Genomic DNA, 15,061 nt, shown 5'->3' on the forward strand with positions numbered 1-15,061 from the left:
ATCAAATTGGTCTGCATGGCTTTCATCCCAGAAGGAAGCATCTTCTAAAGATGATACACAAGAAAGCCTGCAAACAGTTTGGTGAAGACAAGCAGACTAAGGACATGGATTACTGGAACCATGTCCAGTGGTCTGATGGGACCCTCTTAATGTTATTACAAAGGGTGTTATTACAAAGGGTGTAAATTAAAGCACATGCAACAAAACATTCACCTGCAGTGAATGTTGAGTGGACATCAGATTAATTGCTTTTTAAATATGTCAGTTTGGAATTTTTCTGGGAACTCCAAAAAAATACTGGGGATTAATATGTAGGACACTATTTGGAGTTCCAGCCGACAGGTACCACAGTTAAGGTCCAGAAAGAGGTTATACAACAAATGATCGCTGACTAGTCAGATGTCAGGGGTAAAGATCTGGTATGTGCAATAATTACAGTGACAATGGATAGCATGTTCTTGGTGGCAAAGATAAATCACAATTCTAATTACATGTATTCTATGCCTACTAGATTCATCATGTCTAATGGGCCGAAGAAGAAACTTACCCAGAAGCTCAAAAAGACCCTTCCAGTCACAGGGCCACAAGCTCCTACCTTGTATGAGTTGATGCAATGGTACTGCTTGACCACCAACACCCACGGCTGCAGGAGGATAGTGGTATCTAAGGGTCGCTTAAGAAAATGGATATGGATTGTCCTGACTTTAATAGCAGTGGCCCTTATATTCTGGCAATGTGCTCTGCTGCTTATGTCCTATTATAGTGTGAGTGTCTCCATTACCGTCAACTTCCAAAAACTGACGTTCCCGGCCATCACCATCTGCAACATGAACCCATACAAGTAAGAAAATTGGGGGTTATTGTAGGGGGTTATTGCAATTGTATAAATTGCATTTATATAGAACAGGGCATTAAGAGTGCCAAACTGGTAACAAATGATCTGCTTAAGTCTATTGTATTTCTAGTTTATGGAGACTAAATAGCTTAAAGGATGTTGAATCACTTAGTACCAAGAGATTGAATGCTAGTTGAAAGGTACCTTATCTAAACATGTTGATTTGAATGTGCTTCAGAAAAGGGATTAGTTAATAAGGTGTTAATCACAAGCTTTTATGGAATTAAAAATCTAATTTATAGACTTCATTCACAAAGCATGTAGAAGCCTGTTTGAAGGAAGCAGCAAAAATGTTTTTTGATGCCAATTTTTTTGTGTTTTTGTATTCCCATTCATCTGTTATTTTTATGTCATTTACCATGTCAATATCACTTTATATGTGTTTATGCATCAACATCCATTAAAATTGTATTAAACAGTCCATCCAATAATATACCTACCTAGCAAAATGATCTGGACATACACATTTTAACCAGGGGTGTACTAGGGTGTAAGCTAGGGTCGTGGATAAGGACTGATTTTTGTTAAATTGTAGTCTTTCGTGCTTTGCATTTATGTTGACAGTGATCTTGGAAGCATGGCACTCAGAAGGGCCTCCCAAAAAGTATTTTGCAACTACGCTGCTTCCCACTACCTTTACATCCAGGCCTAAGACTTTTTTTTTTTTTCTGAAAGGAATTAACTTTTTATTTTAACAGGCATATCTGTAGTTTTGTAAACATGATGACATGGCTAAAAACTATAAAAAACAAAAAAAAAAAACCAAAAAAAAAAAAAAAAAATATATATATATATATATATATATATATATATATATATATATATATATATATATGTATGTATATATATATATATATATATATATATATATATATATATGTATGTATATATATATAATTTAATTTAAAAAAAAGTTAATTCTAAATTAGATACACAATGTTCCAAAGCACATTGTGCATAGAGTATATAATTTAAACGTTTATATGGCAGTGTTCTTGTAAACTGAAAAGAAATATGAATTACCAAATAATGGTATACATTCAGAATCAGTAGTTAGTTTAAAAAAAAAAAAATGTTTTTAACCAACTTACCAACATTAGGCTGTGAGGGGCATATACAAAGACTAAAAATGGGTTAGGAGGATGGATGAATAAGATACAAATAATATTTCACAACCATAATTGTATGATTTCAGTACTTATACTACAGCAATTACTGCAAACGAGAAACAAAGGCATCTAGTAAAAAAAAAAAAAAAGTGTCGGGATCTAGTTACACCCGTCATTATCACATAATGTATAAACACACACTATTCATAATATATCTTTATAAGGTACCAACACAAAACATGAGCTTCCTAGCCATGATTGGGGAATAGCAATGTGACAAAAACTCTATAAACTTCAGACATCAAAGCATTAAAACCAAGTAATGTCAACTTTATACAGCCAACAATCAGACTGAGACTCGCTTCTTCTATTACAAACAGAAAATATATTTTAAATAATCACTCAAAATTCAGTAAAGTAACATATACAGAAATGATCTAAGCTCTAAGAAATTCTCAAATTTGAATGAACCCTGTGAAAATGGTAAATTACACTAAAACTTACCTCTGGTGTCCATGAAATCCCCAAAGACTGCTGGGATTTTTTTTTTCTAGATTATTTAAGCTACTGTGCACAGACATAGCTACAGATCATGGGGCCCTATAACAAAATTTTAACAGAACCTCTTGGCAACCTTTCTTAGTGGCACACATCAGTATTACTTGAAGAATACAGTCACTGTAGTAATCGAGTTGTAGTAGCAATAACAATAACCATAATAATGTTTTATATTGTGCCCAGGTTTTTAGTGCTCCTAGACACAATTACTCTCTAACTTTAAAACAAGCTTCATTAAATTGTGTTTTTATTGTAGAATTACAAACCTCAGTTGTCTTGTTAGTTTGTAGCTGAGGGGACATTCCAGGATTTTTTTTACAGCTTTAGAAAAACTATGTTAGGTCTTACTAGTTAATATAAGGATATAGCATAATTTCTGAGGGCAATAAATCTACTTCCATATGCAGCTTGCCACATATGGATAGTGAAGGAGAGACTATAGACCATAGCTTTTTTAGACTGAAGGCTTCACAGAGGGTCAGTATCAGCATCAACTACAGTATTTCCAACCCTCAATGATAGTGTTGGATCCACATTATTCTCAGATTTTCTGTTATTTTGTCTCAACAGCTTCCCTAATTGCCTTACCCCCACTTACCCTCAGACCAATAGCAGGTGTGTCAATTGCTATGGCTATAGTTGTGTCATTGCTACTGCGTGTGTCCAGTAGTAAACTTCTTTGGAACTTCTCTTCAGTATTTCGATTAGTGACTGGAACTAGTGTGGCAGTAGTGATGAAAGTTACAAATTAAAATTTTGATATTTGATGCGCAGATAAGACTTAATTTTAGCTAAAGTTATGTAGACGTATTAGGCTCAGTGAATGTATTTAAATAGTTGTTTGCAGTAAAGAAACAATTCTAAACCATTTTCAAGTTGAAGACTAAGACTTGAATGCTATTATTTAAGGAAGTTAGATTTTACCTAAAAGTGTAATTTATCTCTCACCAGTGGGCCTCTAAAAAGAATTGTGGTCTGCCAGCATAGTAAACAGGTAAGGGTAATAATTGTGTTGAAATAGCCTGAGCGCAGAAAATTGGTGGAGCTCCAGGGTTGTACCACTTTGACAGGAGGGGAAGATTTTTTGGAGTACAGGTGAGGGAAATAGGCATCAGGGTAGTATAACTATGGCAGGAGAGGAAGAACCTGGGGGTACAAGTGAAGGGAATGGGCACCACAGTTGTGGTTTCATGGGTGTTGTGAAGTGATAGATGGGGATGTTGGTGAGCTCACTTCTGGAACGGAAGGATTTGCCCCCTTAATGACCAGGCCATTTTGTGCGATTCGGCACTGCGCTACTTTAACGGACAATTCCGACAATATCTAAATAAAATTGATGTGATTTTTTCCCCCCACAAATAGAGCTTTCTCTTGGTGGTATTTGATCACCTCTACGATTTAAATTTTTTGCGCTATAAACAAAATAAAGCGACAATTCTAAAAAAAAAACAATATTTTTCACATTCTGCTATATAACTTTCCCCAAAAAATTTAAAAATCCAAATTTTTTAACATACTAAGCCAATTTGTTGTCTGCTGCATATTTTTGGTAAAAAAAAATCGCAATAAGCGTATTTTGATTGGTTTGCACAAAAGTTTTAGCCTCTACTAACTATGGGAAAGATTTATGTCATTTTTATTTATTTATTTTTTTTTTACTAGTAATGACGGCGATCTGCCTTTTTTAGCAGGACTGCGACATTGCGGCGGACAGATCGGACCCCTAACTAACATTTTTGACACTTTTGGAGGTACCAGTGACATTACTACAGTAATCAGTGCTAAAAATATGCACTGTTACTGTAATAATGCCATTGGAAGGGAAGGGGTTAACCCAGGGGCTATCAAAGGGTTAAATGTGTACCTAGGGGTGTGTTTCTAACGGTATGGGGTGGGGCTTATGGAATGACCATAGAGACCTGTGATCCTATATAGAAGGATCACAGGCACTCTGTGATCATTCCAGAGAGAAGAATGGTCAGATGTGTTTAGAACAGCTGACCGTTCTTCTCTCTCAGCGGGGAACGATTGTGGGTGTCAGGCAGCAATTGGAGCCGCCTGCCCCATGCATCGGAGTCCCCGCTGCCGAGTGGGGGCGGGAGTGCGCCGCCGGTGGCGTGCGCTCACCCCCTAGCTGCAGGCTTGCAACCGACGTATACCTATGGCGGTTCGCACAGGAGGGCCAGCCTGCTGTAGTATTTCTGCTGCGGGCGGTCCGAAAGCAGTTAAGGGCATTCTCATGCTCCTATGGTGTCTTTAAATCAATTAACCAGTAAGGTGTTGCTACATCCCTGCTCTTTGAGGGCAGGTGAAATTCTGCAGCATTTCTGCAAGCAGAGGGAATACCACGTAGCAGCAGAGGAGCAGTACTGTTGTTTGCTTGTATGATATGGCCCTAAAACATAGTAATCATGCTTATAGAATCAGACTTGCCTATGCCATGGCTTACTCCCCACTTACTCACAAACGGACCCCATTTCTATAAAATGCTTTCAAAATGCATTTCAAAACATTAGGGGGGTTTGCCATGCGCTGTGATGCAGAAAAATGTTGGCAGCTATATTCTTTCAGTAAGCAGCACTGTAGTAGAAACACACACCACTGAAAACTGTTTCCCTAACACTGCTCCTGTATTTTGCTGCAGCACAGAAGAGCAGCAAATGTCACTGCAATGTTGTCCTTGAGAATCAGTCCTAAAGGAACAAGATGACTGGGAATTACAACTCACACCATTAGTTAATTCATTGTTCTGCAATTACTATATAAAAAATGCCACTTCAACAGTACTTGATGTTTATGTGGATAGTATTGCAATTTAATATACAGTTGTGAACAAGGTATTATGGTAATGGTAAACTGACTTTTGACCTAACTCGAAAGAGTTTGAAGTGCTTATTTTTAAGTGCAGTATCCCAAATTAACCAATCAACATCCACTCCGTTATAGTCTGACCAGTGCAAAGTGGATTCTGATTGAGCACTGTGGATTACTGCACTTAAGAATTACCACTTAGGAATAACAACTCTGTTGATTCAGGCCATTTCTGACTTTTTCTGTAGACTAATGCAGGATATGTTGAACAGACGTCTTCTCATAGTTTACTTTTTTTTATTATTTATATACAGCTTAGTACCAAGAGGTATATTACAAAATATGTTGAAGTGCTAAATGTAGAGTGCTCAGAAATGACTTAATTGCCTTTGAGAGGCTATACAAATGTGATCTTATACAATCAGACAGGATTGCAAGTTTCCTGCAAAGACAACAATAAAAGGCTAATAAACCTCAAATACAAACTAGTTCTTCTGAAGGAACAACTAATAACATTTGTGTTTCAAGATTTTTTTTTTTTTTAAATGGAAATTGAAAATAATGAATAGAAAATTGTAATTGTGTATAGAGTTCTAATCTTATACAACTTGCTTCTCATTTGGTAATACCTCTGAGTGAAACTAGACAGGCTTCGTAAAACCTCCTTTATCCTAAAATAGAAGAAAATTCCAAACAACAGGCAGCACTTTGCTTAAAGAACAACTAAATTCTCCTGTAAGACATATTTCAAATTCAACTACTATGTGACGCACAAGCATTGTAAAGTGAAAAATAGCTTTCTTGAGGTTTCCCGACTGAGCCTAATTCTCCTTCATTTGTGTCCCATATGCTCCCCAACCAGACACTGCAGCTCAGAGTGGGAAGGCTTCAGCAACAGAGGAAGTGCTCCAGAAAGTAAAGTGTGGGACTAGGTGTGGCCAAGTGCTGACTGACAAGCTACAGGCTTGTGAACACGCAGTGAAAATTACAAAAAACACACCACTTGTAACATTTTTTTATAGTTTAAACAGGCACAGCCTACATAGGAGTGACAGCTCTACTCTGAACTCAAGAGATATGCACACCCTAGGTTCAATAAGTTCTAAACGGTGACATCAATGTTTACTGACAAATGGGGAAGCTATCCAGTGCTATACTGTACCTCACAAATGCTAGCTTTACTGATTTCTGCCATTTTCCAGATGGAGGATGAGTTTTATGCAGTTCAGAGTTTCTCAGGCCATACTTGGACCAAGAATAGCAATAGATATGATCTATCATTGTTTTTGAAAACTGAATCTTAAATAAAGGAATCACGGAGGATGTGAAAGTGGAGGCTTATATAACTTAGGTAATGCCTCATACCAAATGAATACTGGCGATTTAAATTGCATACAATGAATGATTTAAAACATTTAGATGAATCATATTATGGTCTCACGTGAAACAAGGACACCGGTTTGGTGAGTATGCTACACAGACATAAAATGACCTTGTAAATGCAAAGTGTCATAACAGTTTTTATTTAGTAAAGTGGTCCTCAAACTTTCTAAACAATGAGCTATGCCACTGTCCTTCAGAATTTAAAGTGACCAAACTGTGGCCAATTGGAGCAAAAAATTCTCATGGGCAAAACAAAATTACCAAGCACCTGTGAGTGGTAGAAGAATGAATACTGCCCAATTGTTGGTGTCAGTGGGCAGAATCGTGCCCCATTGTTTGTGTCAGAGGTTGCTCTAAAAGTCGGTTTAAGGCAAACAAAGGCGTAGTTTTGGGACAACTAAACTATAATGTAAGTTTTAGTGGAAAGCCATTTGGCAAACCAAAAGCCTAATCTGTCAATTGATTACCACAGTCTGTGGAATCGGCAATGATAGCTGTATGATAAAATGAAGCATACCTTAAGATGTATTGATCCCTTCAACATAACGGCTGTGAGCTGCTACTGAAAATTAGTCCCAGAAGAATTATTGTTTCCATTATAATTCCTGGGTGTCTTGTGCTCTGTCTGGATGGAGTTGGACTCAGCTTTAAGTTTCTTGGCTGACTATTTTTCTTAGGGTTCTCTGATATACAGTATGTCAATTTACAGTTCTAACAGCTTTATAGATGGTAGGATGATTAAAGAACACCCGTAGGGACTCTGTGGGTGACAGCAAATAAGATAGACTATGCTCATACCATGGTGCTTTTTTGAAGACATTCAAATATTACTCCAATCCCATCTGAAGTGGAATTCTTACCAATTTAATGCACTGGCCCCTATGACTAACTTTTTTTTGTTGCTGGTTAACACTAACACAAATCACTTCTGGATTCTACACAGCTTGTATATTGCTTTTTCCTCACACCCTCAGTTACAATTTTAGGACACCCAAGATAATATCATTTTGAAAAGATGGACCATACAGGACTTGCCTTCATTATTGGTATAGATGTTACACTGGAGTGGGATTCACATAGATTTACAGTGACCCTATATTTTAGGTGATGCAGTAGGATCTGCATTTGTATAAGAAATAGTGCTGAAATTCAAGTTTTTGCAGTTTGGATAGAGTGAAAAAGGTTTAAATTTTCTGTCAGCTTTTGATAAAGGGGTACTTTGTATTTTTGAAACATTGGCTGTTGATTGTCACTATGTTAGTTAATAGTTGCTTATGGAATGTAGACCTTTTTTATTGTCATTCCCATTTGAAAAATGTCTGTTTTTTTCTGCTACCATATGTTCTCATGGAGATTCCAGTGGGTATCTAGTGTCACATAATCCATTGTGGTTTCTTGAAAGGATTATAGAGAGAGAAGGGACAATGAGTTCATCTGCCTTTGTGGTCATGACAATACTTGTACAGAAAACAGGCAGTTTGGACCCACTCAATTAACCATATTATAGATAACAACATCCCTAATATAATGGTTTAGAAAGACATAGAATTGAACAGAAAATTCTGGGTACCAATGTCTACTAAAAATCCAACCTATTCTTAAATTGTTATACGGTTAATTGTATAGCATTAATGTGCAAGACAAGTGTAGAAACCTGTTTAACAGGGACACAAACAGCAATCCTGATGGAAAATTTAATTATTTTCCAAATGTTAAATATATGCTTGCTTAATGTTAAATATATTCACCATAAAAATGTTTCAAGAACTACCACTAATAAGTAGATGCTGTTGCATTGTGCTTACTTGTGACAAAAAGCATGTGTGAGAGTTTTGTGACCAAATCAATTGTGGAATGTTGGTAGGATGCCTTTTTTGACTGTTTTATAATCTAAAGCTGAAACAAATGCATTGATAACCACCCTCATCCAACTGCAGAAATCAACTTTAAATGAATGGAAATAGTAGCTTTATATATAATCAAAATAATTTCCTAGTTAGCTGAGTGGTGAGCTTTGGAGTAGCAAATGCAAATGTATTGGTATATCAATATATGCAATTGCATGAATTTTTCCTCTTGTTTTTATATATTTTAAAATTTTGATAGTAATGAAAACATCTTTGTGGTATATTTAAGTAGATGTTATTTACCTCTTTATATGGTACTTTAAAATTCCTATCTATATACAGCATATTTCTCTATGTAGTATTAAAGTTGTGATCAAAGTGCTCTTTGTGTAGCCAACAATAGTCCATTTTGCATCCCAAAGCAGCTGATTGGAATCTGCATGGAGGGGACAAAATCACTGGTTCCCTTTTTATAAGTAAGGACAGGCCCCTTTTCAAAAGGAACTTGGCCTTTAATACAGTTACTGTAAAATGCTGTCCCTATGTTATCCCTGGCAATCAATTAAAGTGGAACTGTACCAATATGGGTACCCATAGTCCTTGCCATTATATGGAAGTATGCATAATATGCTCTTCTTTAATGCTGATAGGTCCACACTTACTCACATCACCCTGTTGCCACTGCTGCCATCTTCTCTGGGTCTGAAAACTACTATTGGCTGACCATGAATGACATATCCCTTATACATGGGTATTACTTTGCCCCAGCACCTAGTTCTTACTATTGGCATTTTTTACAGCTGTTAGGATTCTACACTAAAATGAATATGCATGGCAGTGGCAGTCAGTATACAAAAAATAAATAAATAAATAACCCCTCAAAAAAACACTATAGCGCGTGGGGGAAGATATTTTATGGCAGTCGAGACATACAGACAGACTTTTCTGCCATAAAACTACTTTAAAAAAATACATTTTAGTTTCGCTTTATCTGCCATTTCTGCAATCCAGATTTAAAAGAAATATACATTTTCTGATTTGTTGCATTTTTCTATACTGTTTATCATAAATTCGTGATTATTTTCAATGTTGCATTTTCATTGAGTAAAATAATAAGTTCAATCCACAAAGTGTACACACCATAATAAGAATACTTCTTTTGAAAAAAGCGATAGGAATATTCAGTTAAGGTAAATGTGATTTGAAAATGACAGTCACAAAGCTAAAATAAATAATGGTTAATCTTGTATTTAAGCTTTGTGAATGGAGCCCTTATTTCAGATAAGTGTGCTCATTCCCACACTCATAGACACGCATTCACGTAATACATACCGGAATACAACTAAGCACTAATACAAGAATCCGTTGTACCTGTTTTCTCGCTCTTACGGACAAAGAACAAATAATCACAGCACTTTGTTCCTGTGTGCCCTGCAGGTACATAATAAACACCAAGACAGTGTGACTGCTCTGTATAGCCTAAGGATACATTACAGGTGAAGGAATGCATTCTTCCCCTGTCATTCTCCGCAGGGCATACTATACAAAATTGGTATTTTATCATATCTGCAAGGATGAATGTATCACTAGGTATTCAATGTAGTTTTATGTATACATTGTTGTTATATTCTAAGTCACGTTAGAACCAGTAAAATACAAAAAGGTTCTCTGCAAAAGAGAGGATCCTAGCAGAGGGCTATTGCTTTGGGCACTAAAGTTTTTGTACTTACAGACCCCAGTGATGGTAATCCTGACTTTCTGTTCTTCTTGGTATCATATTATATATATTCTATGGCCATATTGTATGGCTCCAAACTTTGAATCGAGTTTCTCAGCTAAACAAGATCTGAGTTTCCGTATTCCTTTTCTGTAGGAATAGAATACAGATATTTCCATTGGCAGAACCTGATTTCTGTAACAGAGGCAATGGCTTGAAAAGCTAAGTTCACCTTTTTTTTTCTAAATTACATTTTCCCTATGCACAAATATACCATTAATCTACCTCTGTTGCTGAAAAGAAAACACTTTCTTTATACTCTAGGCAGGGTTGCTGTTAGAAATGATGGGGCCCCGTACAGCCTACCTGATGGGGCCCCCTTCAACCCCCATCCCTGGCCCCGCCTCAAAACAAAATGCAGGTTTGTCACCGTACATGTTTGCAATTACGCATGAGCAAGGGGGAATGGGGGCTTTAAAAAGGTGTTACATTTTATTTTATTATTTATGTTACTTTGTGCAAAGTTGCTGGGGCTATCATGCTGCAGGGATGACCAAGATATCACCCTTCCAATCCAGGGACGTGCCGGTCTTCTGTCAGAATAGCGCTACCTATCAGATTCTGCTACCGGAAGTGACATACGGACTATAACAACTTACTGCGCATGAGGCATGCGTTCCAACATGGTCGCTATGCGTACCAATAGCTTTCCTAATGTGACAGAACACGAAGCAGCTGCAGACATTTTCTTACACCCACGCAAGTCTTCAATTTTACATTTATTTTAGCCGTAAACTGACCTTATAGAATAAATCACAGTATTACATTTGTATTATTATTGTATTCTAGTAAATATAGCGAGAAACCTGCAGCCAGAAGGTGGTAACGGCCATCTTGGTACACCCCGCACTGCTCAGCGAGAAACTGATTATATAGTGAAATAGACTATTCCACTCGGTTGCGTTGAAACAGTCTATTTCAGTATATAAGGTGAGTTTACTGATAAAATAAATGTAAAATTCAAGACTTGCGTGGGTGTAAGAAGATGTCCGCTGCTGCTTAGTGTTCTGACACATTTGGAAACCTATTGGAACGCATAGCCGCCATGTTGGAACACATGGTGCATGTACAGTAAGTTGTTCTAGTCCGTACATCACTTCTGCTAGCAGAATCTGATAGGTAGCCCTATTCTGACAGAACACCGATACATCGATGGGCGGGAAGCGGTTAGAGGGGAGTGGTTTGACTGCACATGTTTACTGTCCCCCAAACACAAGTTTAAAGTAGCATCTCACTATGTCCTATGATCAGCAGCATGAAAATCACACAGTCAGCAGGTGCCCTGTCAGTGTCACATGGCTGCTGGGGCTGCTGACTTTGTTATGCAGTATCACTCACTACAGCCATAGCTTAAAGTCAGCATCCCCAGCATCCATGTGACACTGTGACAGGGCACCTGCTGACTGTGTGATTTTCATGTTGGTGATCATAGGACACAGTGAGGACTCTATCCTCTGTTCTTCACTCACTGTGTCCAATGCAGCCACGCTGTCCTCCTGCTGCTACCTGTCAGCTGCTGAGTCATCTCGTCTGCCTCCTTACATGATCACACTCGGCACCTGAGTAAGGGGAAGCGGGGCTGAGCAGAGAATTATTGTATCCCTCCGCCAGGCAAGGCAGTGGACAGCAGCAGCCAGGACTATATGGCAGCAAATCAATATGGAACTACATCCCGTGTATACATGCGCCCCCAAAAATGAAAAAAAAGTCCCGCCACTGCACTCACCTCCTGGGCCCTTCTGTTGACATTATAGGGCCCAGAAAAATGTAATTGCACCCCCAAGAAAGTACAAATTAGGAAAAAGTTTAGAAAAAACAATTTTTTTTTTAACATGCAGAAATTTACTGTGATGCTGCCCAGGCCCATTGTAGAGCTGATGGAGCCCGGGCCCGGTACAACAGGGCTGGTTGTACTGCCCTATCAGCGGCCCTGACTCTAGGATAGGCATACTTCGGCCTCCAGTAACTCTTATAGAAAACTCCTTCATTACTTCCTGGTATTTGCTCTGGTATTTGAGTTGGGAAAACTGTTAGTAAACTGAGGAAGTAGTTCAGCAGCTGACCTTATTTACATCCACCCTGTACCTGCACCTCCCCCACTTTCTTTCCTCTTGGAAATTTCTTCCACCCACCACTGCAGTTTCATGCTTTTCCAATGCAGTCATTGTCGGTGAGCACCATTATCCCTGAAAACACAGCCAGTGTTTTCCTTTGATCATCGATCATTTTGTATGTTACCTTCATTCTGCATAGATTGGCAGTGTGTGCAGAAGCTGAGCAATCATATAACAGCCTATGTGGAGCAGAGCTGTAGTACTGAAAATGGGAGAAGTGTGTCCCTGGAAGTTTGTAATACTCACCATACAATATACAGTACAGTCTCCTTTTGATCTGCCATCAACTATATAATGCAAGGGCTTGCTTGATTGGATACACTCAGATTGTATAGTGTACGGCCACCATTATACACCTAAGATGAACTCCTTGCGCTTTCAGTGTCATTAATTGTTAACAACACCCCAATTGCCGAAGCAAGCGTGCATTTTGTCAAGTGCAAAAACGAGTGACAAAAGCACATTAAAAAATGTGCAAACTGCAACGCGCCAATATGCCCCATGGGCTATTTTGCTGTGTCACATGTAGAGCATCCAATTGAAATTAATGAGCTGCCCTATATGCGTCACGGGACAAGCGCATCAAAAAACTTGCACTCCCTCTACACTGTGTGAATGGGCCTGAAAGTGAAATTTGTGTAGTAAAATATGCCCTATTCTGTAATGCAAAAAGGCAGTAAATGACGGGATATGATGGGATATGAAATTTCTTAGATGGTCATATGATACCACAGGAAGCAGATGCTCAGAAAGCATTTTTTTTTTTTTTAATTTTAACCAAGAGGTTGAAGATTCAAAGCTTTAGTGACCTAGACAAATGAGATATGAGCACATTGGGATGGCTTGGACAGAAAAGATATTAGAAATGGCTTCTATTTATTGTGAATGGTGAAATTATGCCTGAAAAAATGAACGTAGTCTTTAAAACACACACATTCCTATTATTATCTACTATTTCTATTATTATCCTATTATTTTCTTATAATAAAATGTTCTAGACCAGAATTCCTAAACCCTTTTTGTACCCCAGAGGAACCCCTAAAATAATGTTCAGGTCTCATTGTGGGCCAATAGGAAAAAGGCCCATTAGATTGATGGTCAGTAGGAAGACGACCACCCTTACAGTGGTGGGGAGAATGCCACTCTTTTAGACAGCTTAAAGAGATAATTAGTGCTATGCTGATGGCTATACCGAGTGGCTTTGGCCCTGAAACAATGCAAGCGCCATCAAATGGGAGGTCAAAAAATATTGTTTGTGGGTGAAGCCAATTACACATATTTATGTTTCAATAGTTTTTATTAGAATTTTTGTAGAAAAGAAGTACATGGGTATGTTTAGAACATTGTTATAACATTACATATCAGTCTTCTAGTAAGTACAGAGGAAAATAAAGAAGTACCTTAGGTCCAAAATAGTCCCTGTTACACTTGAAATTGTTATTATTGTTTTCATCACTATAGTTTAACATGGTGGGGTGTCGTTCCCCTCCTCAGACACCCCTTCTGGGATCAAACTGCATCTTAGGGTGGAGGCATTGTGTTTTATTATTCAACACTAAGATGTTGAAGTGATAATGGGTATAACAGGATTACATCAGAAAAACAGGTGCCAGAGGTTTAACTCTAAGATTATGGCACATATTCGAGAGAACTACCTCTTCAGAAAAAAAATAATAATAATGAAATAATATATAATAAAATAAAATCCAATTACACATATTTAAAGCACCAACATCCCAAATAAAAGGTATAAAATAGAATGTGAGGACTGGGGACTTTTTAGGTGCACAAGGATAATTAACCAAATAGGCATTAATGAAAAGCCCAAATAAAGAAAGCAGAGAAGAAAAGAAAAAGATATCTATGAAACATGTACAAAAATGTTATTTATTCCAAAATATTAATAACACTGATTTAAATAGACTCTATGTTCAATTTGCATATTACTCGCTTTGATTACTACGATTTGGTGACCGGTTTCGCCTTGTCGGCTTCTTCAGAGAAAGCGTAGATCTTAAACTGGCTAAATAAACAAATACAAAATATAATAAGTACAGTGACAGTTACACAGATACAGATTTGCCATAATTTCAAATAATCATATTTAGATCTCAATGCAGCCAATGAAGCTCAAAAATGTGAGAAATCATCTGTACCTGTGGTACTGAGCGTACACGGTGAATCAGGTGAAATTAATCTGCCCTCAAGGGCCCACAGCACACACTAAGACAGAGCAAGTCCGCCGTGATGGGTCACCCGCAGGAGGGAGGTATAAGGCCAATAAAGCAAGGATTAAACCTGTCAATAACAATTGTTATATCAAAAGGACGTATTCCAATACAGTATATAGTAGAGGAACAAGATAAAGGATAAACTAGTCTAATAACTATCACTCATACGCCACAGTGTTCACTTTCACAAATCGCAAAATACTCCAACTTCAATGGTATGTTCATGCTTATTAAGTTCTTCCAGAATACTATGTGATACCAAGTTAGAGAGAGGGAGGTCAATGAACCACAGCTAAAAAAAAAAAAACAAAAAAACCTGCTAACCTCTGGAGGAAC

The 15,061-nt window shown here is 37.7% G+C and overlaps 1 protein-coding gene across 3 annotated transcripts in view; it reads left to right on the forward strand.

The window, feature by feature from the left end:
• SCNN1G (sodium channel epithelial 1 subunit gamma) overlaps window positions 1–15,061 on the forward strand; it is a 49,295-nt gene that overhangs the window by 8,127 nt on the left and 26,107 nt on the right. For all 3 annotated transcript variants that reach the window (XM_082261381.1, XM_082261382.1, XM_082261383.1), the window contains exon 2: window positions 512–841. In XM_082261381.1, the coding sequence (XP_082117507.1) occupies window positions 519–841 (323 nt within the window). In that variant the 5' untranslated portion in view covers window positions 512–518. The remainder of the gene's footprint in view (window positions 1–511; window positions 842–15,061) is intronic.

The sequence above is a fragment of the Pelophylax lessonae genome, assembly GCF_965119305.1.
Source record: "Pelophylax lessonae genome assembly, chromosome: 6".
NCBI lineage: Eukaryota > Metazoa > Chordata > Amphibia > Anura > Ranidae > Pelophylax > Pelophylax lessonae.